This window comes from Rattus norvegicus, chromosome 20, assembly GCF_021556685.1.
Source record: "Rattus norvegicus strain SHRSP/BbbUtx chromosome 20, alternate assembly SHRSP_T2T, whole genome shotgun sequence".
Taxonomy (NCBI): Eukaryota; Metazoa; Chordata; class Mammalia; order Rodentia; family Muridae; genus Rattus; species Rattus norvegicus.
Window position 1 is genome coordinate 901271 of NC_141553.1, and position 25788 is coordinate 927058.

At 38.4% G+C, this 25788-nt stretch overlaps 2 protein-coding genes and 2 pseudogenes across 2 annotated transcripts; 2 read left to right on the forward strand and 2 right to left on the reverse strand.

The window, feature by feature from the left end:
- Positions 1–10396: 10396 nt before the first annotated feature.
- LOC147998422 (protein ILRUN pseudogene) lies at positions 10397–11075 on the reverse strand (annotated as a pseudogene).
- Positions 11076–14816: 3741 nt separating this feature from the next.
- Or14j10b (olfactory receptor family 14 subfamily J member 10B) lies at positions 14817–15755 on the forward strand. The gene is given in 1 exon segment (NM_001000887.1): positions 14817–15755. A coding segment is annotated over 1 exon segment (939 nt).
- A 1676-nt stretch (positions 15756–17431) lies between these two features.
- On the reverse strand, positions 17432–17913 carry LOC103694373 (60S ribosomal protein L29 pseudogene; annotated as a pseudogene).
- Positions 17914–24541: 6628 nt separating this feature from the next.
- On the forward strand, positions 24542–25483 carry LOC147998423 (olfactory receptor 14J1-like). The gene has a single exon (XM_087598788.1). The coding sequence runs from the start codon at positions 24545–24547 to the stop codon at positions 25481–25483; it is 939 nt and encodes a 312-aa protein (XP_087454914.1). The 5' UTR covers positions 24542–24544.
- The last annotated feature ends 305 nt before the right edge of the window (positions 25484–25788 follow it).

The window sequence follows — 25788 nt, forward strand, 5'->3', positions numbered from 1 at the left end:
CCTTTAGTTTTCCTATTTAAAATATCTGTAATACTTAATTACTGTTAAGAAATTTGACATGCATTTGTAAGTTATCAAGCTTTGTCATTACAATTCTATAGAATAAATTTATTGGATCAAAGTGTACAAAATATTCAACCCTTTTATAAAAAATTTTTATTAAATATATTTCTTTATTTACATTTCAAATGTTATTCTCCTTCCCTGTTTCCTGTCAATAAGCCCTCATCTCCTCCCCTCCCCTCCCCCACATGAGTATTCCCTCCATATATTCCCCTTACTCCCCCCCATATTCCCGTACACTGGGGGTTCAACTTTGGCAGGACCAAGGGCTTCCCCTTCCACTGGTGCCCCAACAAGGCTATTCCCTACTACATATGCAGTTGGAGCCCTGGGACAGTCCATGTATAATCTTTCGGTAATGGTAAAACACCAAAGTCCCTGGAAACTCTGATTGGCTGGCATTATTGTTTTTAGGGGTTGCAAGCTCCTCCAACTCTTTCAATGCTTCCTCTAATTCTCCACAAGGGTGTCCTCCTGTTCTCAGTTTGGTGGTTTGCTGCTAGCATTGACCTCTGTATTGGGCATGCTCTAAATCTGTCTCTCAGGACAGATCTATGTCAAGTCCCTTTCAGCATGCATTTTTTAGCTTCATCGTTCTTACCTAGTTTTGGTGGCTGTATAGATATGTATGGGCTACACATGGGGCAGGCTGTGAATGGCTGTTCTTTGAGTTGCTCCTCTGAACTTTGCTTCCATTTCCCCTCCTATGGATATTTTTACCCCTTTTAAAAAGGGGTGGGAGTATCCGCATATAAGTCATCCTACTTCTTGAGCTTCCTGTGGCCTGTGGATTGCATCTTGGGTAATGTGAGCTTTTTGGCTAATATCCACTTATCAATGAATGCATACCAAGTGTGTTTTCTGTGATTGTGTAACCTCACTCAGGATGATAATTTCTAGTTCATTCCATTTACCTATGAATTACATGAAGACGTTGTTTTTGATAGCTGAGTAGTATTCCACTGTGTAGATGTACCACATTTTTTGAATCCATTCCTCTGTTGAAGGGCATCTGGGTTCTTTCCAGCTTCTGGCTATTATGAATAAGGCTGCTATGAACATGTTGAGCATGTGTCTTTGTTGTATGTTGGAGCATCTTTTGAGTATATACCCAGGAGAGGAATAGCTGGTTCCTCAGGTAGTGGAATGTCCAGTTTTCGGAGGAACTTCCAGACTGATTTTCAGTGTGTTTGTACCAGTTTGTAATCCCCGTAACAATGCAGGAGTTTTCCTCTTTCACCACATCCTTGTCAGCATCTGCTGTCACCTGAGTTTTTATCTTAGCCATTCTGACGAGTGTGAGGTGGAGTATTAGGGTTGTTTTGATTTGCATTTTCCTGATGACTAAGGATGTTGAACATTTTTTAAGGTGCTTATGAGCCATCCAATATTCCTCAGCTGAGAATGCTTTGATAAGCTCTGTACCCCATTTTTAATAGGGTTATTTAGATCTCTGGAGTCTACCTTCTTGAGTTCTTTGTATATTTTAGATATTAGCCCTCCATATGGTGTAGGATTGGTAAAGATCTTTTCCCAATCTGTTGGTTGCCCTATGGTCACAATGACAGTGTCCTTTGCTTAACAGAAGCTTTGTAGTTTTATGAGGTCCTATTTGTTGATTCTTGACCTTACAGCATAAGCCATAGGTGTTTTGTTCAGGAAATTTTCCCTAGTGCCAACGTGTTTGAGATTCTTCCCCACTCTTTCTTCTATAAGTTTGAGTGTATCTGGTTTGATGTGGCGGTCCTGATGCAATTGGACTCAAGCCGTGTACATGGTGATAAGAATGGATCAATTTGCATTCTTCTACATGCTGACCTCCAATTTAACCTGCACCATTTGTTGAAAACACTATCTTTCTTCCACTGGAAAGTTTTAGTTCCTTTGTCAAAGATCAAGTAACCATAGGTGTGTGGGTTCATTTCTGGGCCTTTAATTCTGTTCCACTGATCTATCTGCCTGTCTCTGTATCAATACCCTACAGATTTTATGACTATTGCTCTGTATAACTGCTTGAAGTCAGGGATGGTAATTCCCCCAGAAGTTCTGTTACTGTTGAGTATAGTTTTCGCTATCCTTGTTTTTTTGTTATTCCAAATGAATTTTCAAATTGCTCCTTTTGTCCCTATAAAGAATTGAGTAGGTATTTTGTTGGGGAGTGCATTGAATGTGTACATAGCTTTTGGCAAAACAGCCATCTTTACTGTATTAATCCTGCCAATCCATGAGCATGGAAGATCTTTCTATCTTCTGAGATCTTCCTTAATTTCTTTCTTCAGAGATTTGAAGTTCTTGTCATACAGATCTTTCACTTGCTTGGTTAAAGTCACACCAAGATATTTTATATTATTTGGGACTATTGTGAAGGGTGTCATTTCCTTAATTTCTTTCTCAGCCTGTTTATCATTTGAGTAGAGGAAGGCTACTGCTTTGTTTGAGTTAATTTTATACCCCTACACTTTGCTGAAGTTGTTCATCAGGTTAAGCAGTTCTCTATTGGAACTTTAGGGATCGTTTAAGTACACTATCACGTCATCTGCAAATAGTGATATTTTGATTTCTTCCCTTCTAATTTGTATTGCTTTGACCTCCTTTCACTGTCTGATTGCTCTGGCTAGGACTTTGAGTACTATATTGGATAAGTAGTGAGAGAGTGACAGCCTTGTCTAGTCCCTGATTTTAGTGCAATTGCTAGGGATATAGGAACAGACAGCTGCCGGTTACCCTCATTTCTGGTCTGTGCCCAGGACCGAACAGAACCAGCCAAACAGCTCCCTGCACCCAAATTCCATGGGGGAGAGAGCTGGACCCTCAGAAGTGTGAATACTCTTGAGGTCCCATTTCTTAATTGTTGATCTTAGTCCCTGAGCTGTTGGTGTTCTATTTAGAAAGTTGTCACCTGTACCAATGAGTTCATGGCTCTTTCCTACATTCTCTTCTATTAAATTCAATATATCTGATTGCATGTTGCAGGCTTTGATACATCTGGACTTGAGTTTTGTGCAGAGTAATAGACATGAATTTATTTGCATTCTTCTACTAGCTCACATCCAGTTACACCAATTCTATTTGTTGAAGATGCCCTTTTCCATTGCACATTTCTGATTTCTTTATCAAAATCCAGGTGAATAGATTTACATCTGGATCTTCGATTTGATTGCACTGACCATACTGTTTATTTTTTTTATTTTTTTTTATTAACTTGAGTATTTCTTATATACATTTCGAGTGTTATTCCCTTTCCCGGTTTCCGGGCAAACATCCCCCTCCCCCCTCCCCTTCCTTATGGGTGTTCCCCTCCCAACCCTCCCCCCATTGCCGCCCTCCCCCCATAGACTAGTTCACTGGGGGTTCAGTCTTAGCAGGACCCAGGGCTTCCCCTTCCACTGGTGCTCTTACTAGGATATTCATTGCTACCTATGGGGTCAGAGTCCAGGGTCAGTCCATGTATAGTCTTTAGGTAGTGGCTTACTCCCTGGAAGCTCTGGTTGCTTGGCATTGTTGTACTTTTGGGGTCTCGAGCCCCTTCAAGCTCTTCCAGTTCATTCTCTGATTCCTTCAATAGAGGACCTATTCTCAGTTCAGTGGTTTGCTGCTGGCATTCGCCTCTGTATTTGCTGTATTCTGGCTGTGTCTCTCAGGAGCGATCTACATCCGGCTCCTGTCGGTCTGCACTTCTTTGCTTCATCCATCTTGTCTAATTGGGTGGCTGTATATGTATGGGCCACATGTGGGGCAGGCTCTGAATGGGTGTTCCTTCAGTCTCTGTTTTAATCTTTGCCTCTCCCTTCCCTGCCAAGGGTATTCTTTTTCCTCATTTAAAGAAGGAGTGAAGCATTCACATTTTGATCATCCGTTTTGAGTTTCGTTTGTTCTAGGCATCTAGGGTAATTCAAGCATTTGGGCTAATAGCCACTTATCAATGAGTGCATACCATGTATGTCTTTCTGTGATTGGGTTAGCTCACTCAGGATGATATTTTCCAGTTCCAACCATTTGCCTACGAATTTCATAAACTCGTTGTTTTTGATAGCTGAGTAATATTCCATTGTGTAGATGTACCACATTTTCTGTATCCATTCCTCTGTTGAAGGGCATCTGGGTTCTTTCCATTTTCTGGCTATTATAAATAAGGCTGCGATGAACATAGTGGAGCATGTGTCTCTTTTATATGTTGAGGCATCTTTTGGGTATATGCCCAAGAGAGGTATAGCTGGATCCTCAGGTAGTTCAATGTCCAATTTTCTGAGGAACCTCCAGACTGATTTCCAGAATGGTTTTACCAGTCTGCAATCCCACCAACAATGAAGGAGTGTTCCTCTTTCTCCACATCCTCGCCAGCATCTGCTGTCACCTGAGTTTTTGATCTTAGCCAATCGCACTGGTGTGAGGTGAAATCTCAGGGTTGTTTTGATTTGCATTTCCCTTATGACTAAAGATGTTGAACATTTCTTTAGGTGTTTCTCAGCCATTCGGCATTCCTCAGCTGTGAATTCTTTGTTTAGCTCTGAACCCCATTTTTTAATAGGGTTATTTGTTTCCTTGCGGTCTAACTTCTTGAGTTCTTTGTATATTTTGGATATAAGGCCTCTATCTGTTGTAGGATTGGTAAAGATCTTTTCCCAATCTGTTGGTTGCCGTTTTGTCCTAACCACAGTGTCCTTTGCCTTACAGAAGCTTTGCAGTTTTATGAGATCCCATTTGTCGATTCTTGATCTTAAAGCATAAGCCATTGGTGTTTTGTTCAGGAAATTTTTTCCAGTGCCCATGTGTTCCAGATGTTTCCCTAGTTTTTCTTCTATTAGTTTGAGTGTGTCTGGTTTGATGTGGAGGTCCTTGATCCACTTGGACTTAAGCTTTGTACAGGGTGATAAGCATGGATTGATCTGCATTCTTCTACATGTTGCTCTCCTGTTGAACCAGCACCATTTGCTAAAAATGCTATCTTTTTTCCATTGGATGGTTTTGGCTCCTTTGTCAAAAATTAAGTGACCATAAGTGTGTGGGTTCATTTCTGGGTCTTCAATTCTATTCCATTGGTCTATCTGTCTGTCTCTGTACCAATACCATGCAGTTTTTATCACTATTGCTCTGTAATACTGCTTGAGTTCAGGGATAGTGATTCCCCCTGAAGTCCTTTTATTGTTGAGAATAGCTTTAGCTATCCTGGGTTTTTTGTTATTCCAGATGAATTTGCAAATTGTTCTGTCTAACTCTTTGAAGAATTGGATTGGTATTTTGATGGGGATTGCATTGAATCTGTAGATTGCTTTTGGTAAAATGGCCATTTTTACTATATTAATCCTGCCAATCCATGAGCATGGGAGATCTTTCCATCTTCTGAGGTCTTCTTCAATTTCTTTCCTCAGTGGCTTGAAGTTCTTATTGTACAGATCTTTTACTTGCTTGGTTAAAGTCACACCGAGGTACTTTATATTATTTGGGTCTATTATGAAGGGTGTCGTTTCCCTAATTTCTTTCTCGGCTTGTTTCTCTTTTGTATAGAGGAAGGCAACTGATTTATTTGAGTTAATTTTATACCCAGCCACTTTGCTGAAGTTGTTTATCAGCTTTAGTAGTTCTCTGGTGGAACTTTTGGGATCACTTAAATATACTATCATGTCATCTGCAAATAGTGATATTTTGACCTCTTCTTTTCCGATCTGTATCCCTTTGATCTCCTTTTGTTGTCTGATTGCTCTGGCTAGAACTTCAAGAACTATATTGAATAAGTAGGGAGAGAGTGGGCAGCCTTGTCTAGTCCCTGATTTTAGTGGGATTGCTTCAAGTTTCTCTCCATTTAGTTTAATGTTAGCAACTTGTTTGCTGTATATGGCTTTTACTATGTTTAGGTATGGGCCTTGAATTCCTATTCTTTCCAGGACTTTTATCATGAAGGGGTGTTGAATTTTGTCAAATGCTTTCTCAGCATCTAATGAAATGATTATGTGGTTCTGTTCTTTCAGTTTGTTTATATAATGGATCACGTTGATGGTTTTCCGTATATTAAACCATCCCTGCATGCCTGGGATGAAGCCTACTTGATCATGGTGGATGATTGTTTTGATGTGCTCTTGAATTCGGTTTGCCAGAATTTTATTGAGTATTTTTGCGTCGATATTCATAAGGGAAGTTGGTCTGAAGTTCTCTTTCTTTGTTGTGTCTTTGTGTGGTTTAGGTATAAGAGTAATTGTGGCTTCGTAGAAGGAATTCGGTAGGGCTCCATCTGTTTCAATTTTGTGGAATAGTTTGGATAATATTGGTATGAGGTCTTCTATGAAGGTTTGATAGAATTCTGCACTAAACCCATCTGGACCTGGGCTCTTTTTGGTTGGGAGACCTTTAATGACTGCTTCTATTTCCTTAGGAGTTATGGGGTTGTTTAACTGGTTTATCTGTTCCTGATTTAACTTCGATACCTGGTATCTGTCTAGGAAATTGTCCATTTCCTGAAGATTTTCAAATTTTGTTGAATATAGGTTTTTTTTTTTTAACTTGAGTATGTCTTATATACATTTCGAGTGTTATTCCCTTTCCCGGTTTCCGGGCAAACATCCCCCTCCCCCCTCCCATTCCTTATGGGTGTTCCCCTCCCAACCCTCCCCCCATTGCCACCCTCCCCCCATAGACTAGTTCACTAGGGGTTCAGTCTTAGCAGGACCCAGGGCTTCCCCTTCCACTGGTGCTCTTACTAGGATATTCATTGCTACCTATGGGGTCAGAGTCCAGGGTCAGTCCATGTATAGTCTTTAGGTAGTGGCTTAGTCCCTGGAAGCTCTGGTTGCTTGGCTGAATATAGGTTTTTATAGTAAGATCTGATGATTTTTTTAATTTCCTCTGAATCTGTAGTTATGTCTCCCTTTTCATTTCTGATTTTGTTAATTTGGACGCACTCTCTGTGTCCTCTCGTTAGTCTGGCTAAGGGTTTATCTATCTTGTTGATTTTCTCAAAGAACCAACTTTTGGTTCTGTTGATTCTTTCTATGGTCCTTTTTGTTTCTACTTGGTTGATTTCAGCTCTGAGTTTGATTATTTCCTGCCTTTTACTCCTCCTGGGTGTATTTGCTTCTTTTTGTTCTAGAGCTTTTAGGTGTGTTGTCAAGCTGCTGACATATGCTCTTTCCTGTTTCTTTCTGCAGGCACTCAGCGCTATGAGTTTTCCTCTTAGCACAGCTTTCATTGTGTCCCATAAGTTTGGGTATGTTGTACCTTCATTTTCATTAAATTCTAAAAAGTTTTTAATTTCTTTCTTTATTTCTTCCTTGACCAGGTTATCATTGAGTAGAGCATTGTTCAATTTCCACGTATATGTGGGCATTCTTCCCTTATTGTTATTGAAGACCAGTTTTAGGCCGTGGTGGTCCGATAGCACGCATGGGATTATTTCTATCATTCTGTACCTGTTGAGGCCCGTTTTTTGACCAATTATATGGTCAATTTTGGAGAAAGTACCATGAGGAGCTGAGAAGAAGGTATATCCTTTTGCTTTAGGATAGAATGTTCTATAAATATCCGTTAAGTCCATTTGGCTCATGACTTCTCTTAGTCTGTCGACATCACTGTTTAATTTCTGTTTCCATGATCTGTCCATTGATGAGAGTGGGGTGTTGAAATCTCCCACTATTATTGTGTGAGGTGCAATGTGTGTTTTGAGCTTTAGTAAGGTTTCTTTTACGTATGTAGGTGCCCTTGTATTTGGGGCATAGATATTTAGGATTGAGAGTTCATCTTGGTGGATTTTTCCTTTGATGAATATGAAGTGTCCTTCCTTATCTTTTTTGATGACTTTTAGTTGGAAATTGATTTTATTTGATATTAGAATGGCTACTTCAGCTTGCTTCTTCTGACCATTTGCTTGGAAAGTTGTTTTCCAGCCTTTCACTCTGAGGTAGTGTCTGTCTTTGTCTCTGAGGTGTGTTTCCTGTAGGCAGCAGAATGCAGGGTCCTCGTTGCGTATCCAGTTTGTTAATCTATGTCTTTTTATTGGGGAGTTGAGGCCATTGATATTGAGAGATATTAAGGAATAGTGATTATTGTTTCCCTTTATATTCATATTTGGATGTGAGGTTATGTTTGTGTGCTTTCATTCTCTTTGTTTTGTTGCCAAGACGATTAGTTTCTTGCTTCTTCTAGGGTATAGCTTGCCTCCTTATGTTGGGCTTTACCATTCATTATCCTTTGTAGTGCTGGATTTGTAGAAAGATATTGTGTAAATTTGGTTTTGTCATGGAATATCTTGGTTTCTCCATCAATGTTAATTGAGAGTTTTGCTGGATACAGTAACCTGGGCTGGCATTTGTGTTCTCTTAGGGTCTGTATGACATCAGTCCAGGATCTTCTGGCCTTCATAGTTTCTGGCGAGAAGTCTGGTGTGATTCTGATAGGTCTCCCTTTATATGTTACTTGACCTTTTTCCCTTACTGCTTTTAATATTCTTTCTTTATTTTGTGCGTTTGGTGTTTTGACAATTATGTGACGGGAGGTGTTTCTTTTCTGGTCCAATCTATTTGGAGTTCTGTAGGCTTCTTGTATGTCTATGGGTATCTCTTTTTTTAGGTTAGGGAAGTTTTCTTCTATGATTTTGTTGAAGATATTTACTGGTCCTTTGAGCTGGGAGTCTTCACTCTCTTCTATACCTATTATCCTTAGGTTTGATCTTCTCATTGAGTCCTGGATTTCCTGTATGTTTTAAACCAGTAGCTTTTTCCGCTTTACATTATCTTTGACAGTTGAGTCAATGATTTCTATGGAATCTTCTGCTCCTGATATTCTCTCTTCCATCTCTTGTATTCTGTTGGTGAAGCTTGTATCTACAGCTCCTTGTCTCTTCTTTTGGTTTTCTATATCCAGGGTTGTTTCCATGTGTTCTTTCTTGATTGCTTCTATTTCCATTTTTAATTCCTTCAACTGTTTGATTGTGTTTTCCTGGAATTCTTTCAGGGATTTTTGCGATTCCTCTCTGTAGGCTTCTACTTGTTTATTAATGTTTTCCTGTGTTTCCCTAAGTGTGTTCATGTCTTTCTTGAAGTCCTCCAGCATCATGATCTAATATGATTTTGAAACTAGATCTTGCTTTTCTTGTGTGTTTGGATATTCCATGTTTGTTTTGGTGGGAGAATTGGGCTCCGATGATGGCATGTAGTCTTGGTTTCTGTTGCTTGGGTTCCTGCGCTTGCCTCTCGCCATCAGATTATCTCTAGTGTTACTTTGTTCTGCTATTTCTTGACAGTGGCTAGACTGTCCTATAAGCCTGTGTGTCAGGAGTGCTGTAGACCTGTTTTCCTCTCTTTCATTCAGTTATGGGGACAGAGTGTTCTGCTTTCGGGCGTGTAGTTTTTCCTCTCTACAGGTCTTCAGCTGTTCCTGTGGGCCTGTGTCTTGAGTTCACCAGGCAGCTTTCTTGCAGCAGAAAATTTGGTCTTACCTGTGGTCCCAAGGCTCAAGTTCGTTCGTGGGGTGCTGCCCAGGGGCTTTCTGCAGCGGCAGTAACCAGGAAGACCTGTGCTGCCCCTTCCGGGAGCTTCAGTGCACCAGGGTTCCAGATGGTCTATGGCTTTTTCCTCTGGCGTCCGAGATGTGTGTGCAGGGAGCAGTCTCTTCTGGTTTCCCAGGCTTGTCTGCCTCTCTGAAGGTTTAGCTCTCCCTCCCACGGGATTTGGGTGCAGAGAAATGTTTATCTGGTCTGTTTCTTTCAGGTTCCAGCGGTGTCTCAGGCAGGTGTCCTGCCGCTCCTGGGCCCTCCCCCACGGGAGCCCAGAGGCCATATACAGTTTCCTCTTGGGCCATGGATGTGGGCAGGGGTGAGCAGTGTTGGTGGCCTCTTCCGCTCTGTAGACTCAGGAGTGTCCACCTGACCAGGCGGTTGGGTCTCTCTCTCACTGGGTCTGGGAGCAGATAGCTGCTGCGGGCCGGGATCCGCGGGTGTGGGCATACTGTTTATTTTTATGCTAATAATATGCAGTTTTATGCTCTGAAGTAGAGCTTGAGATCAGGGATGGTGATAGGTCAAAAGTTCTTGTACAGGATTATTTTAGCTATCCTGGATTTTGTTGTTATTGTTGTTGTTGTTGTTGTTGTACTACATGAAGTGGAGTATTGTTCTTTTAAAATCTGTAAAGAATTGTGTTGGAATTTTAGTGGGCATTGCATTGAATCTGTAGATTGCTTTGTTAAGATAGCCATGCTGTCGATAGGTAAAATAATTTTTGTTTTAAAAGATGGCTTATTTTCTCCCATTTAAATTTCTTCTCCTTCCCAAGTGGCCTAACAACTCATTAGACGGATGTCATCACCAAAACCCAAGGTGGCTTCCTGGATCTCTTCTCGGTCGCCTCTATGCCCCTCCTGCAGTTAAGCATTCGTCTGATTGTCAGTTCCTTTGGGGAGAGGCAAATGGGTTGAAGTTTCCGTCTACCCTGTGATGATGTGGCTGTGTGTTGAATTCTGTTTCAAAACATGACAGCCTCTGTATTACTCCTAAAAGTCCACACACCTCCACAATGAGAATCACCCAGATAACATCTCCATAGTAGAGTCCAGTAGCAGTGCACATCCACCACTGTCCCTGGTACATTCCTGCTCTGCTGCGCCTGCACATCTGGACGCTGACATCTACAATCTCTTGGGGCTCTAGTGATCTCACCATCACCATGTTCACATGTCCAAACTGGTCTCCCTCAACATATTTACGACACATCCCTGGAAGACAGGCTTCTGCCCCAGAATTCTGGATTGGCCATGTTTTTATGAACTGGATATCAGGGGATATTGACTCTTTCGCCTATGGTGACTTCTTCAACCAAAGACATGGAGGGCACACTGACTGATATTTGGGTTCTCACAGTCATTTTAGGCACATTTGCTGCTCGCAAGTTCCAGTTGGTCATGTCCAGGAAGAAGGCAGCAGCTGGAAGCTAAGTAGCCGCTGGAACTCAGAGATGAGCACGTCCTTGTCTGTGGTGCCCAGGCAGCTGCACGAGCTCAGGATCCAGGTCCATATCCATGCCCTCCATGGTGGAGTGGGGGCCCCCGGATGCACAGCTTCCACCTCTCAGACATGCTTCTCCACAGGCGGCCGCTGCTCCTGAACCCAGAAAGAGCCCAGGAAGGGCTCTGCACTGTAGGACCCAGACTTCACACCACCTCATGGACTGGGCTCACCATGAAGCGCCACATCGCTGGCACCGCTGGTACCACTGGCTCCTTCTCTCCCTGGCTTTTAGTCTCATGCCCACCACTGCTGCAGCCCCTATGGGTATATCTGCAGCTGTTATGGTTAATTCTACTGCTCGATAAGCATGGGAGGTCTTTCTATCTTTTGATATCTTCTTCAATTTCTTTCTTCAAAGACTTCAAGAACTTGTTAAACAGGTCCCTTGCTTACTTAGTAATGCCAAGATATTCTATATTGTTTGTGTCTATTGTAATTTCACTAATTTGCATTTCTGCAGTGACTTGTACGAAGTCAAGAGATTCTATTTGAAACAAAGCAAAGTAATGCTTTATTTTCTGTAGAAAGGAATAAGCAATTTTAAAGAAGCAAACTAATTATTCTATGGCATCATCTGTGACTTGGCCTCACTCATTATCCATCTGTACTGATGATTTCCTAACATGAACTCTAAACTGCAAATAGAGGAATACTTGCTGTATTTAGATTTCCTCCATTAGTCTAACTGATGAATTATGAATTCTTTGAAAATAATTGATAAGATAAAATATGGAATGCAAATGTATACATTCTTACATTATTTTCTACTATCGTTTACATATGTATATATATGTATATATATATATATATATATATATATATATATATATTCCTAACAGAAATGTACAATTTTGCTACCCAGTGCCTGTCTACCTGAGGTAGTCAGACCAGCAGCTGCCCTGTGAGATATTGCCTACAATGACTGAATAAGAGACACTCAGGAAGTGCCCAGATTTCTGAGCTCTAATGAGCTTTCTGGAGATTTACAGGTCTCCTAAGGACTGAAAACTACTAAGTTGGGACAACAAAACCCCAAGATCACAGAACCATTCAACAGCTGTCTGGAAATTTTAGGGACTCCATTTCCCAGGTGACATGGGGTCAGAGTAAATGAAGTAACTTGATCTGAGTCCAAATTTCCATTTAAGAAGATATTACACCTCGAAGTCCATCCCCTCTCTACAAGAAAACAGCTCACCACAATTGTTCTCTAGAGACATAATACGACTTAAAAGTCTGCAATCCTGAACAAAGTATGAGAAATTGTTGATCGGCTTGGAATGCTACACGCACAACAAGACATCCGGGAGTAAGTTTCCCAAATGTGGATGAGGAAAGATCAGTATTTTATGGAAATTCTAACAAAACCTCACAATCTTACTTAGTTTGAAAAGGCAAGGCTATCATTATAAAAAGGTAGGAAGGGCATCTTACTGAAAATAAAGTACTTTTTAAAATTCATATACACACAAAAAGGGACCATGTTAGAAGATGGGTCAATGAGAAAAGTTAACCTGTTACATTCCTGCATATGTGACACTCTGTAAACTGTTAAACCACTTCTTCAACAGCTCTCAGATGTCAACAGAGAAACCTCAAGGTAGACAAGCTCAATGTGATTGTTACTCTGTCCCTGTGTCTTTTTTGATATATATATATATATATATATATATATATATATATATATATATATATATATGTTTATAACTCAATGGTAATACTGTTATTCAAGTTACTAACTCTCAAGTTTTTTTTCTATTAAACTGTTTAACTCCAAGCTGACTGTGTGAATCAAGGGAGACCTGCTTTAGGAAGGGTGCAAACTTGCCTCCTGTCACATACATAGGAATGGTCAATATTACTCAGCTTTCTTAACTTTTGTGCTGGATGGATTTGTCAGGTTAAAATAGTAATATTAAATGAACTGGTTTTGTTTTTCAGAAAAAAATTTAACTTAAATGATTCAGTATAATTTTAATATGAACAATAAACATAAATATGTTTACATTTTACCAACCTCAAAGGACAATACTATCAAAGCACAGAATTTGAAACAATGAAAACTGTGAGAAACATAAGTGAGATCTTTGATTTCTCTCATATTTCTGTTGTGTATATGAGATATTTTAGAAATCATATGAGGATATTTTAGAATGATTCAAGTTATAACTGAGGTTAAACAGAGCAGGAGACAAAGGCTTTCAAATATAAACATTGTACTAGATGAAACAATAGTTATCTAGATTATTTAACAGTATTTTATTTTCCTATAGATGCAGGATCTTTCTGAGGAGCCCACATTGGTTTGAATTCACAGGTCCAGGGATTCATTTTCTCATGGCATAGTTGTATCTAAGACCACATTAATTACAATCAAATCACAACATCCTGCAATGTAATTGGGTCTAGGTTTGGAGTTATTTGCTATCAAGTTCATGCTTGCAAAAGAGATCTGAGGGTGGTGGAGTGAAGTACAGTGAGATAGGATGACACACGACAGATGCCACATAATGGAAAATGTCTCAAGGTTAAAAAGGATGTCCTCACATTTTATTCTGTGATTCCATTTTTAAGCACACAATTTTTAGATAGGCACAAAAATTATCTGATGATATTTCACAGGACTTAAGACTTCAAAAGACTGACAGCATATTTTCTTTTGTTGCATAAAACTCTATGCAATGAAACACTAATGGATTAAAAAAATGCAGGAAGCTAAGCCTCCATTAAATTCTCATCAGCCATTCAACACCAACATGCATCTTGCAAGGGAAGAATGATGATTTATTTTTAATCTCTCAACAATCAAAACAAAGGACAATGAACTAAAACATGACTTCTATCTGAAACATAAATGACTTTAAATTTCTAGTCTCTTTTTGGATATTGGATATTTTCCTCCACACCTTACACTACCTCAAGAAATCACCATCTGTCTTTGCAATTGTCTATGTTTGTGGTAAGTGCTAATAACTGTTTGATGGCTACACCCGAGGTTAATAGTATAGGCTGCAGTGAAATAAAAATAAAATGCAAAGAGAAACTATTTGACCTCATTCATTAAAATGAATAGAGTATCTACATTGAAGGTGGGATGTAAATATTACTCTTGCACAAGCAATTTTTCTCTCTCTCAATAATACCAGCATGGAATTTTGAGAGCAAATAAATGATCATCTTTACACTTGACTCTACAGTGGTCAATAACCTCTTGCAGTAACCGCAGTATTGTTCCTAAGAGAGAATACATCTTTCCAGTGGACACTCAAACATATTTAAATTCCTGGCATATTTCTTATAAATGTGTATTTCATTGGCTACAGTGGTATTCAATACTATGTTCTCATCCATAGTACATCATTGCCTGTTCAGTGATGACTTAAAGAAAACCAGTGTGTTTCAACCATGGCAGTGAAATAGTGCTTTTACATGGGGCCAATACAATTGCATTCCTTGAGAGAACTAGTGATGGATCACATGTATATACACCTGTAACTACTGCTTTATGAGTGAATAATGGGAGATCTGTAGAGATGAGAAAGTTGTGCTCTCGCTTAAATTTCTCAACAAGTAGAGTATCGATAGATGATAGATAAATACATAGGCAGATGACATATTCAGATAGCTATATAAATAAATGATAAAGAGTATATAGAATAATTATTGAAATAAATATTGACGAACAAATAATGCCTCAGGGTGTTTCTACTGCATTTAATATATGATTTTGTTTTCCAGCTCCTACCACAAATTCTGTTACCAAATGATTGTGAAAAATATAACCACAATGACTGGATTTCTCCTCATGGGGTTCTCTGACAACCATGAGCTGCAGATCTTACAGGCTTTGCTCTTCTTGGTGACATACCTATTGGGCTCAGCAGGTAACTTCATCATTATCACCATCACAACACTGGACCCTCAGCTCCAGTCTCCAATGTATTACTTTCTGAAGCACCTTTCCATTCTGGACCTCTCATCCCTCTCTGTCACAGTTCCTCAGTATGTTGACAGTTCCCTGGCACGTAGTGGCTACATTTCATATGGCCAGTGCATGATGCAGGTTTTTTTCTTCACAGCTTTGGCCTGGAGTGAAATGGCCATGCTCACAGTGATGTCTTATGACCGCTATGTGGCCATCTGCCTCCCACTGCACTATGAGGTCATCATGGGTCCCAGAAAGTGCACTTGGGCTATGGCAGCTGTGTGGCTATGTGGAAGCATCCCAGGAACATTATACACAGCAAGTACACTCTCTATCAGATTCTGTGGGGACAAAATAATTCACCAGTTCTTCTGTGATGTCCCCCAGTTGCTCAAGCTCTCCTGCTCTAATGATCACCTTGATATAATTGGAATGATTGATTTCCTGTCTGTAATTGCCTTTGCCTGCTTGATTGGGATCATCATCTCCTATGTCCACATATTCTCCACAGTTCTCAGGATGCCCTCTGCTGAGAGCAGGTCTAAGGTCTTCTCTACTTGCCTGCCCCACCTTTTTGTTGTCTCATTGTTTCTTTCTTCAGGTGCCTGTGCATATCTAAACCCTACCTCAGACTCTCCAACTGCTTTTGAGTTCTTATTCTCTGTATTCTACACAGTACTACCTCCAACTCTCAACCCTCTTATTTACAGTCTGAGAAATGAGACCATAAAGAGTGTTGTAAGGAAGTTACTGTTTAGTACAAAATTCACTGGGTAGGATTATTTTGTCCTGTTGTTCTGGCTGTTTAATTAAACACGTGAATGATTTTAGTCATTGGGGTTTCTTCAAACTGTAACATTAATGAAGAGTAGTGTTTTGTCTTAATTTTTTTGTAGATAATTTTTTTGTAACTATGTGGTACATGGTTATATAACATGGAGGTACAGTGTTTTTTTTATTTCTTTGCATTTTAGTATTAAAAGTCTTGTTCCTTCAAATTAATAAAAAATTTAAAAGCCTCGTAATATAGATTCATTACTTTTTCCTTCCTAAAACATACCCATGCAGACACAATGACACTCTCAGTATTTTTCTTACCACTTTTGCAGAGGCAATATCACAAAAATAAAAACAGAAAAGTAATACTAATATCCCTAATTCCACCACCATGTTATAATTTCAAGTCAACACTTTATTTTAAATTTTTATTTTAAAATTATTTTTGTCTATTACTATACATATTGACCTAAATGTGTATGATATCAGTAGATAAATTTGCATAGTTAAATTTTTCTTGAACTACAGTCTTCAATTTTATTAAAGTTTTTCTATATATATAGTCCTTTATTTTTCCTATATAAAATATCTTTAATAATTAATTATCGTGAAGTAATTTGACATGCATTTGTAAGTTGTCAAGCTTTGTCTTTATAATTCTAAAGAATAAGTTTATTGAATTGAAGTGTAGAAAATGATCAACTCTTTTAAATGATGTGATCATATTGCTTTCTATAAATAAGCCACTTATGTGTCTATTAACAATGTAGGGCCAAAGCTCTTCTAAAACTTTTATGATTTTACTAGTTCATGAAGAACTGTTGACACAGACAGAGCTGGATAAAATCCTGCCAGATGCCTGGAACATACTGATCAATAGCACTGGAATCTGGTGAGATTTGTATTTCAGTAATAACCCCAATCCTCCTTTGCTAAATTTCTTCAAATGTGTGATAGCTCAACAGATCAAACCCAGTGATAATACTTTTAATGTTCATGTTATCAAAGTCCTATATATTTCATTTTCTTTTTGTAAGAAGATTCATAAGAATAATAATCCCTCGTTTTATAGTGGTAAAACAATTCTTCAGTCACTATTTCTACTCTTCAGTCCAATTTTTGTATTCAAATTTTGTGTATAGAATGTTGAGTCTTAGATTTTGACACTTGTAATAAAAAAAGTTGTTCAATCTAGGTTTTCAAAATACAACCACAAATGATTGATCACTAGACCTTTTACCTCCTCAGACATTGGACTGTTCAATCCATCTGCAGAAACATGTAAATTACATTTGATTCTTTTTGAGTTGCATATTTTCTGAAATACTCATGCTAGCCTGCTAGTTTATTATTTGCTTGAAGTACAACATAAGCAAATCGATTCCATTTTCTAACCTTATATTTTAAATTTATTTACATGAGCATCCATTTATAAATTTTGAGTGACAAAATACTGGCTTATCATTACCAAATGTCTTGGGTAAAGAGCTAATATTTGGTTTATAAGTATTTTCTTGTCTTCTCTACTAATTTGTTGAATGTCTTCATTTCAGTTAGTAAAGTTATTTTCTTTAAGATTATTGATCTTTTTTTTTTCTTGTCTCAAGTTTATTTGTAAAAACAGCAAAGGACACGGATCATCTGCAAATAGTGTGTAGGTAATTGTGTCACAGCAGTCAATCTGACTTCACACTAGCAGGAGCTTTCTCTATGGAGTTTTCACAGGGGCTAGGGAATTTGGGAAACTGAGATGGAGCTGAAGCTGGGACTTAGCTGGAGCTGGCTTTGGCCCCTGTCTTGATTTGAGCCTTGGGCTTTGGTTGGCAGAGCCTATGACCCTTGGCCATGTAGCTCTGAATCCTCTTTGCCAAGCTTTGGGTGAGCAATGAAAGCCAGAGGGCTGAGTTTGTGGCTGGGGCCATTTGACATTTTGGACTTGACGGCCTGAGGTTTCACAAGGGCTGTGAGGGCCTCTGCACATTCACTCACTGCCTTTGCATTGCTGGCCAGCATCTTCTTCAGGCCATCCTTGTTGTGCTTCTTCCCAAAGCGCATGTTCCCCAGAAACTTGGTGTCTTTGTGACCAGAGTTTCTTGATGCCTTTTCTGTGCCATTTGCAGGACTGTCTGTGTGTTTTGTGGTTCTTGGACTTGGACATCACTACACAGTAACCCACAGTAACTGCTCCTGTGGCCTGGTATTTCAAAAATATAAAACAATTTGGGAAATATTGTATTATGTTATATTACATAGTTTGCTTTTTTTCCACAAGTACCAAAAACTTCCTCATACACTCCAAACAAAAAGAAATTTGCATTTTTAACAACAACACATTTCTCAATGCTTGTTATATAATTGCGTTGGTATCTTCATTTACATATAACTGACTTATTAACAGCAACTCTGTGATGAACAACCAATGACCTGTGAATTCCATAAACATGAGACATTACTACCCTCTCGCTTCCAAGTATCAAAACGCTTCTTCTTCTGGTTTCCTATATCTAGAATGTAAATACAAGACCTAGGTTATAACATTGGGTGCTCCAGATGGAGACACCAGATTAGAGAAAAACAGAAAGAAGACCCTAAGCAGCAGTCATTTCCACAAAAGTTGGTAGTTTAGGGGCTCATCTTTAGAAAGTAGTTCCTGAAGTTCAGAATCCAATCTATAAATCAGTAAATCAGTAGTCCGACAATCATTGTCTGAGCCCAGTTTCCAGCATTGTGTCCATTCCTGGCCCTGGGGTCATCTGTTCAAAGCTTTGCTACCTGCCTTCCAAAGAGATCCTGGGATATACCCAGTATGCTCTTAAAATCCTGTTTGAGTGAGAAAAAGAAAAATAAGGTGTGTTGAAGTTACATAATGAGGTCCTCAGCATTTAAAATCCCACATCATTTTTGCTTTCCAAAGAAACCTCACATCAAATAATAACCTTGATTGTTCTTATTCATAACTTTTGTATTTATATGACTAAATGCCTTGAACAGTTTGAAAAAAAAGAAAAGTAAGAGGTATTTCCAAATTTGACACAAAACACAAAAGAGAGATAACTAATGTTGCATAATGAATAATGTGTATAAACTAGTAATCCCAGGGTTTGGTGATTCAGTTAATGGCCTAAGGGAGCTGGAAAAAGTTTGAGTTTCAATGGGATGTATTAAATTCATTTTTCTACATGTTATATTACAGTTTCTCAGACTCATTCTTATATTCAATTTGACCATGGAAGCACATTTTATTTCTTTGTGTTGCTTCTATATCCTGTCACACTCCTCAATTAAAACATATCTGTTACATCATTTAAACAAACTTAATGTGTTGCTATTTTGAACACCCATTTGTTGTGTAAAAGTGAAATCAATGAATTATACTTTGTTTAGGCTGGATTACTCTCAGACATAGATCTAGTGTGAGTATGAACAAGTAAGGTGGAAGGCACACTGCCTCTCACTTAGTGTCACTTTACTTAGTTCTATTTTAAATTATTTATTTTAATTTTCATATTATAATATAATTACATACTTTCTTAATTTCTTCCTTCCCTCCAAATCAGCACATATAGCCTACCTTGCACCCAAAATTATTAACAAGAAATTACAGGAATCAATAATTTGTGAGGTTTTTGTGTGGTTCATTTATTGCTTTGAGGACACATTATTCTCTTCTTAATATATTTTTCTACTTAAAAAACTTGACTGTTGAGTGAAGATTTTCCTGCAGAAAACATGAACAAACACAAACACTGCCTTGGACAAACATTTGGGCATAGAACTTTCATGACAATGGGACTTCCAGGCAATTACTGTGTACAGTAATTTTTCTAAAATATTGAGTACAGGCTTTGGCACAGTTTTGTGTGTTTCATGAATGTTGGCTAAACACTTTTATGAGAGATGAAATCCTCATAATCTTTCCTCATCCCTACCAAAATACTAACCATTAAATTGAATATAAGTTGTACACAAATTACTTTTACTTCAGAAATCTGGTAATCTTATTATCACCCCCATCATAGTATTAGTGCGTGTTTCAAGCACCCTTTTATTTTCTTTAATAGTGTCTACAAGTAACAAGCATGTGTTACTGATAACTTAAATCCATTTGTTTTTATTGTTCCATGATTAGTTCTTTTTTTTTTTTTCCGGGACTGGGGACCGAACCCAGGACCTTGCGCTTCCTAGGCAAGCGCTCTACTACTGAGCTAAATCCCCAACCCCTTGATTAGTTCTTTACCTATTGCTGTGCCTAAGTAGGATATGTTGAAAGGCAAAATGTGTACAGGGACCAGCCTTGACAGCTCATGCTGGCTAGGATTTACAGCAAAGGGAAACTCTATCCACTGTTTAAAGGAGTACAAATTTACAGCTTCTACAAAAATCAGTGTGGTGGTTCTTCAGGAAGCTGGGACTAGATGTGTCTCAGTATCCAGCTTTACAACTCTTGGGCATACACAACAGACCTTACATTCTATTACAGAGATTGTTATCAATGTTCACTGAAACTCTATTCACAGTAGCCAGACATTTGAAACTGCCTTGATACTTGTCAATGGATGAATAGAAAATGTGGTACATTTACACAATAGAATGTTTCTCAGACTTTAAATTAAATCATGAAATTCACAAGTAAAGAGGTAGAGTTAGGATAAATCATCCTGAGTAGTGTAATCCAGACCCAAAAAGATAAATTTGGTATGGTACATATTCACTTGTATTTGGATGCTACTTTTAGGTCACTAATAAACCAGATACAGTATACACAACCACATGACATGGAAGCCATCCCTGACACTGCTCAAATGGCCAAGAACCAAGATAGGCCAGGGTTATAGAGAAAAACCCAATCCTACTAAATGAACATAGCAGTAAAATTATCCTCACAACATTTTGGAATATTTGTGGATTAATGCCTTGGTCAGTCATTATCAGAGAAGGTTCTACCTGCAGTATATGGGGACAAATACAGAGGTTCACAACTGAACCGTGTGCTGAGAAGGACTCAGAAACAACCAGTCCTAAATGGGATAGCTCTATTGAATCTCTTCCCTCAGAGCTCAAAGAATATTGCAAAAGAGGGGAAAAGAAGAATTTAATAGCCAGAGGGGATGAAAGATTGTAAGGGATAGCAGGGATGGAGGTCATTAAGAAAATGAAGCCTTCTAAACACAGGTGTACTAAAGCACAGTGAACTCCCAGAGACTGTGGTAGGATACACAGGGCCTGCACAATTCCACAAGATGGGTTCCCAGCACTGAGAAGTAAAGTGTTCAGAGTTGCCATCCCTAACCCAGAAATAAAAATATAAATGTAAAATCCGTTGTCTCCAGTGGAGTCTCACTCTAAAACAATAACAACAAAACAAACAAAAACTGTCAAACAAAAAACCCCACAGAAATTATTAATGATACTCAGGTGTACTTGCAGGTAGGAGCCAAGCACAACTGTCATCTGAGAATCTTCATCCAGCAGCTGATGGAAACAGATGTAGAGACCCACAGCCAAACATTAGACAGGACTCAGGGAGTCTTGTAGAAGGCTCAGCAGAAGAACTGTGGGATACAGAGTTATCAAAGACACCATAAGAATAACATACAAAGCCAACTGATCTGGGCCCATGAAGAATCAAAGACTCTGTACCACCAACAAAAGAGCATGCGTGGACTGGACTTAGGCCCCCTACACATGTGTTCCTTGGTCTTCATAGGCGTTCCATAGCAACTGGTGCAGGGTCTCTCTCTGATTCAGACTCGGTTGGATTCCGTTCTGCTCGCTGGGCTGCCTTGTCTGGCCTCAATGGGAAAGGATGCACTTTGTCCTGAGGCAACCTGGTATGCCAAGGTGGGTACTGTGGTGGGGATTGGGGGGCTTCAACTTTTCTGAATAGAAGGGGTGGATAGAATAGGGAAAGGGAAGTTGGACAATGCCACTGGAAATAGAGGAAGGAGGGGACTGTGATCAGGATGTAAAATGAATATATTAATTAATTAAGGAGAGAAAAACCACAATGGCATCATTGGAGAATCTGTGTCTCATTATGTTTAATCAGGGCATTTTTCTTAACCTTACAGGTCCTTTCCATATATATTATGGCTTCTGGTCTGTTTTAAAGGAATCCCTGGGTGCTCGAACATGTGTATCTCTGCATTTACTTGTGTTTCATGTGATTTTTCTTTGGCTGTATTTCTTCTTCTTCTTCTTCTTCTTCTTCTTCTTCTTCTTCTTCTTCTTCTTCTTCTTCTTCTTCTTCTTCTTCTTCTTCCTTCCTCTTCTTCTTCTTCTTCTTCTTCTTCGTCTCTCTGTCTCTCTCTGTCTCTGTCTCTGTCTCTGTCTCTCTCTCTCTCTCTCTCTCTCTCTCTCTCGTCTGGGTCTGTATGTGTATGTGTGTCCTCTTCCAATTATTTGTTTTATATCATATTTTATTATAATTATTTAGATATCTGTTTTTTTTGTTCTAATGAGAGATTGATTGTAGATCTGGATTGTGAGGGGAAGTGAGAAGGAACTTGGATGCACTGGAAAAGGTGAAATCCTAATCATATTATATTCTGTGTTACTCCATTCTTCTTTTGTATATAGGCTACTAATCTTCATGTGTTAATTTTGTATCCTGATACTTTGCTGAAAATGTTTTTCAGCGATAGCAATTTCCTAGTGAAGCTTTTACAAACACAAAAAAGAAACTCTGACTTCCCTTCCTATCTGTCTCTTCTTGGTCTCCTTCAGTTGTCTTATCTGTTCTAGCTAAGACCACCTATAATCTATATAATCTATATATCTAAAAATCCTGGGGAGAATGGTCAACCTTGTCTTTTTAAACCTTTTTTTTAAACCTGTTTTAGGAAGGACTCAAACTTGCCTCCTGTCTCATACATAGGAATGATCAATATTACTCAGCTTTCTCTCAGTGCTGGATTTATTTGTCAGGTTAAAATATTAATATTAAACGAACTGATTTGATTGTCACATTAAAATTTTAATTTAAATGATTCAGTAGAATATTTAGTATAAACAGTAATCATAAATATGTTAATCATTAGACCAACCATAAAGGAAAATACTATCAAAGCACAGAATTTAAAAGATGAAAATTCTGACACAAATAGGGATATCTTTGATTTTTCTCTAATATCTTTGTGTATCTGAAGTGTTGAAGAAATCGGTATGGGGATATTCTAGAATGATTCAAGTTATGTGTGAGTTACACAGGGCAGGGAAAATGAGGCTTTCAAATGCAAAACCTGTATCAGATGAAACAAAAGTAATATAGTTTTTTTAAACAGTATTTTATTTTCCTATAGATGTAGGATCTTTCTGTGGAGCTCTAAGTGGAGCATTTGCTGCCACAGGTTAGGGACTCATTTTCTCATGGTATAATTGGCTCTTAGATGACTTTAATTACAATCAAATTACAAGGAATTGGATCTAGCTTTGGAATTATTTGCTATCAAGTTCATTCTTGCAAAAGATATGTGAAAGTTGGAGTGAGATAGAGGGATGTGGGATGTATTCTTTCACAAGAGAGGTGCCACATAATGGAAAATGCCTCAAGATTGAAAACGGTGACCTCAAATTTTATTCTGTGATTCCATTCTTAAGCATACAATTTTTAGATAGGCACAAAAATTATCTGATTATATTTCACAGGACTTAAGACTTCAAAAGACTGACAGCATATTTCTTTTCTTGCATAAAACTCTATGCAATGAAAAACTAATGGATATAATAAAATGCAGGAAGATAAGACTCCATTAAATTCTCATCAGCCATTCAACACCAACATGCATCTTTCAAGGGAAGAATGATGGTTTCTTTTTAATCCCTCTAATATCAAAACAAAGGACAATGAACTAAAACATGACTTCTATCTGAAACATAAATGGCTTTAAATTTCTAGTCTCTTATTGGATATCGGCCATTTTCCTCCACACCTTAAACTACTTCAAGAAATCAACATCTGTCTTTGCAATTGTTTTTACTTGAGGTAAGTTCTAATAACTGTTTGATGGCTACACCCGAGGTTAATAGTATAGGCTGCAGTGAAATAAAAATAGAATTCAAAGAGAAATTATTTGACCTGTAAAATACTTGTAGAAATGAATAGCATTTCTAAAATGAAAGTGGGATGTGTTTCCTTTGCCCAAGTATTTTTATTCTTACTTTCAATAATACCTGCATGATAATTTGAGAGCAATAAAACTATCATTTGTACACTTGATTCTACAATGACCAGTAACCTCTTGCAGTAAAAATAGTATTGTTTGCTAAGAGAGAATAACACTTTCCAGTGGACACTGAAACATATTTTAATTTCTGGCATATTTCATATAAATGTGTATTTCATTTGCTACAATGGTATTCAATCCTATGTTTAAAACCTTCTCGTCCATAGTACATCACTGCCTGTTAGTTGGTGCCTTAAAAAAAAATCAGTGTGTTTCAGCCATGGCAGTGGAACAGTGCTTTTTCATGGGGCAAATACAACCAAATTCCTTGAGAGAACTAGTGATGGACCACGTGTACACACACCTTTAACTACTGGTTCATGAGTGAATAATGTGAGATCTGTAGAGAAAATTGTGCTCTCACTTAAATTTCTCAATAAATAAATATCGGTAGATGATAGATAAATAGATGATATATCTAGTGAGATATATAAATAGATGATAAAGAGTATGTAGAGTAATTATTGAAATAAATATTAATGAACAAATAATGCCTCATCTCTTTCTTGTGCATTTAATATGTTATGTTGCTCTCCAGCTCACACCACAAGTTCTGTTACCAAAATGATTGTGAAAAACATAACCACAATGAGCGGATTTCTCCTTATGGGGTTCTCTGACAACCATGAGCTGAAGATCTTGCAGGCTTTGCTCTTCTTGGTGACATGCCTATTGGGCTCAACAGGTAACTTCATCATTATCACCATCACAACACTGGACCCACAGCTCCAGTCTCCAATGTATTACTTTCTGAAGCACCTTTCCATTCTGGACCTCTCATCCCTCTCTGTTACAGTTCCTCAGTATGTCCATAGTTCCCTGGTACGAAGTGGCCACATTACCTATGGAGAGTGCATGATGCAGGTTTTTTTCTTCACAGCTTTGGCCTCAAGTGAGATAGCCATTCTCATAGTGATGTCTTATGACCGCTATGTGGCCATCTGCCTCCCACTGCACTATGAAGTCATCATGAGTCCCAGAAAGTGCACTTGGGCTGTGGCAGCTGTGTGGCTAAGTGGAAGCATCTCAGGAACATTATACACAGCAAGTACACTCTCCATCAGATTCTGTGGGGACAAAATAATTCACCAGTTCTTCTGTGATGTCCCTCAGTTGCTCAAGCTCTCCTGCTCTAATGATCACCTTGTAATAATTGGAATGATTGACTTCCTGGCAGCAATGGCCTTTGCCTGCTTTATTGGGATCGTCACCTCTTATGTCCACATATTCTCCACAGTTCTCAGGATGCCCTCTGCTGAGAGCAGGTCTAAGGTCTTCTCTACTTGCCTGCCCCACCTTTTTGTTGTCTCATTGTTTCTTTCCACAGGCTCCTTTGCATACATAAACCCAACCTCAGACTGTCCAACTGCTTTAGAGTTCTTATTCTCTGTCTTTTATGCAGTACTACCTCCTATGCTTAACCCTCTTATTTACAGTCTCAGAAATGAGACCATAAAGAGTGTTGTAAGAAAGTTACTGTTTAGTACAAAATTCGCTGGGTAGGATTATTTTGCCCTGTTGTTTCTGTCTGTTTAATTAAACACATGAATGATTTTAGTCATTAGGGTTTCTTCAAACTGTAACGTTAATGAACAGTAAAGTTTTCTTTTCATTTTTCGTAGAAAAAGTGTATTATATAACCATGTCCTTATGGAAGTACATTTCCTTATTTCTTTGCATTTTACTATTAAATGTGTTGTTCCTTCTAATTAATGAAATATTTAAAAGCTTTGTAATATATAATCATTACTTTTTACTTCCTAAACATACATATGCCGACACACTGATAATCTCAGTATTTTTCTTGA

What these genes read in the sequence shown, in the direction of transcription:
- LOC147998423 (XM_087598788.1), top strand. Translation starts at nt 24,545, where the DNA reads ATGATTGTGAAAAACATAACCACAATGAGCGGATTTCTCCTTATGGGG.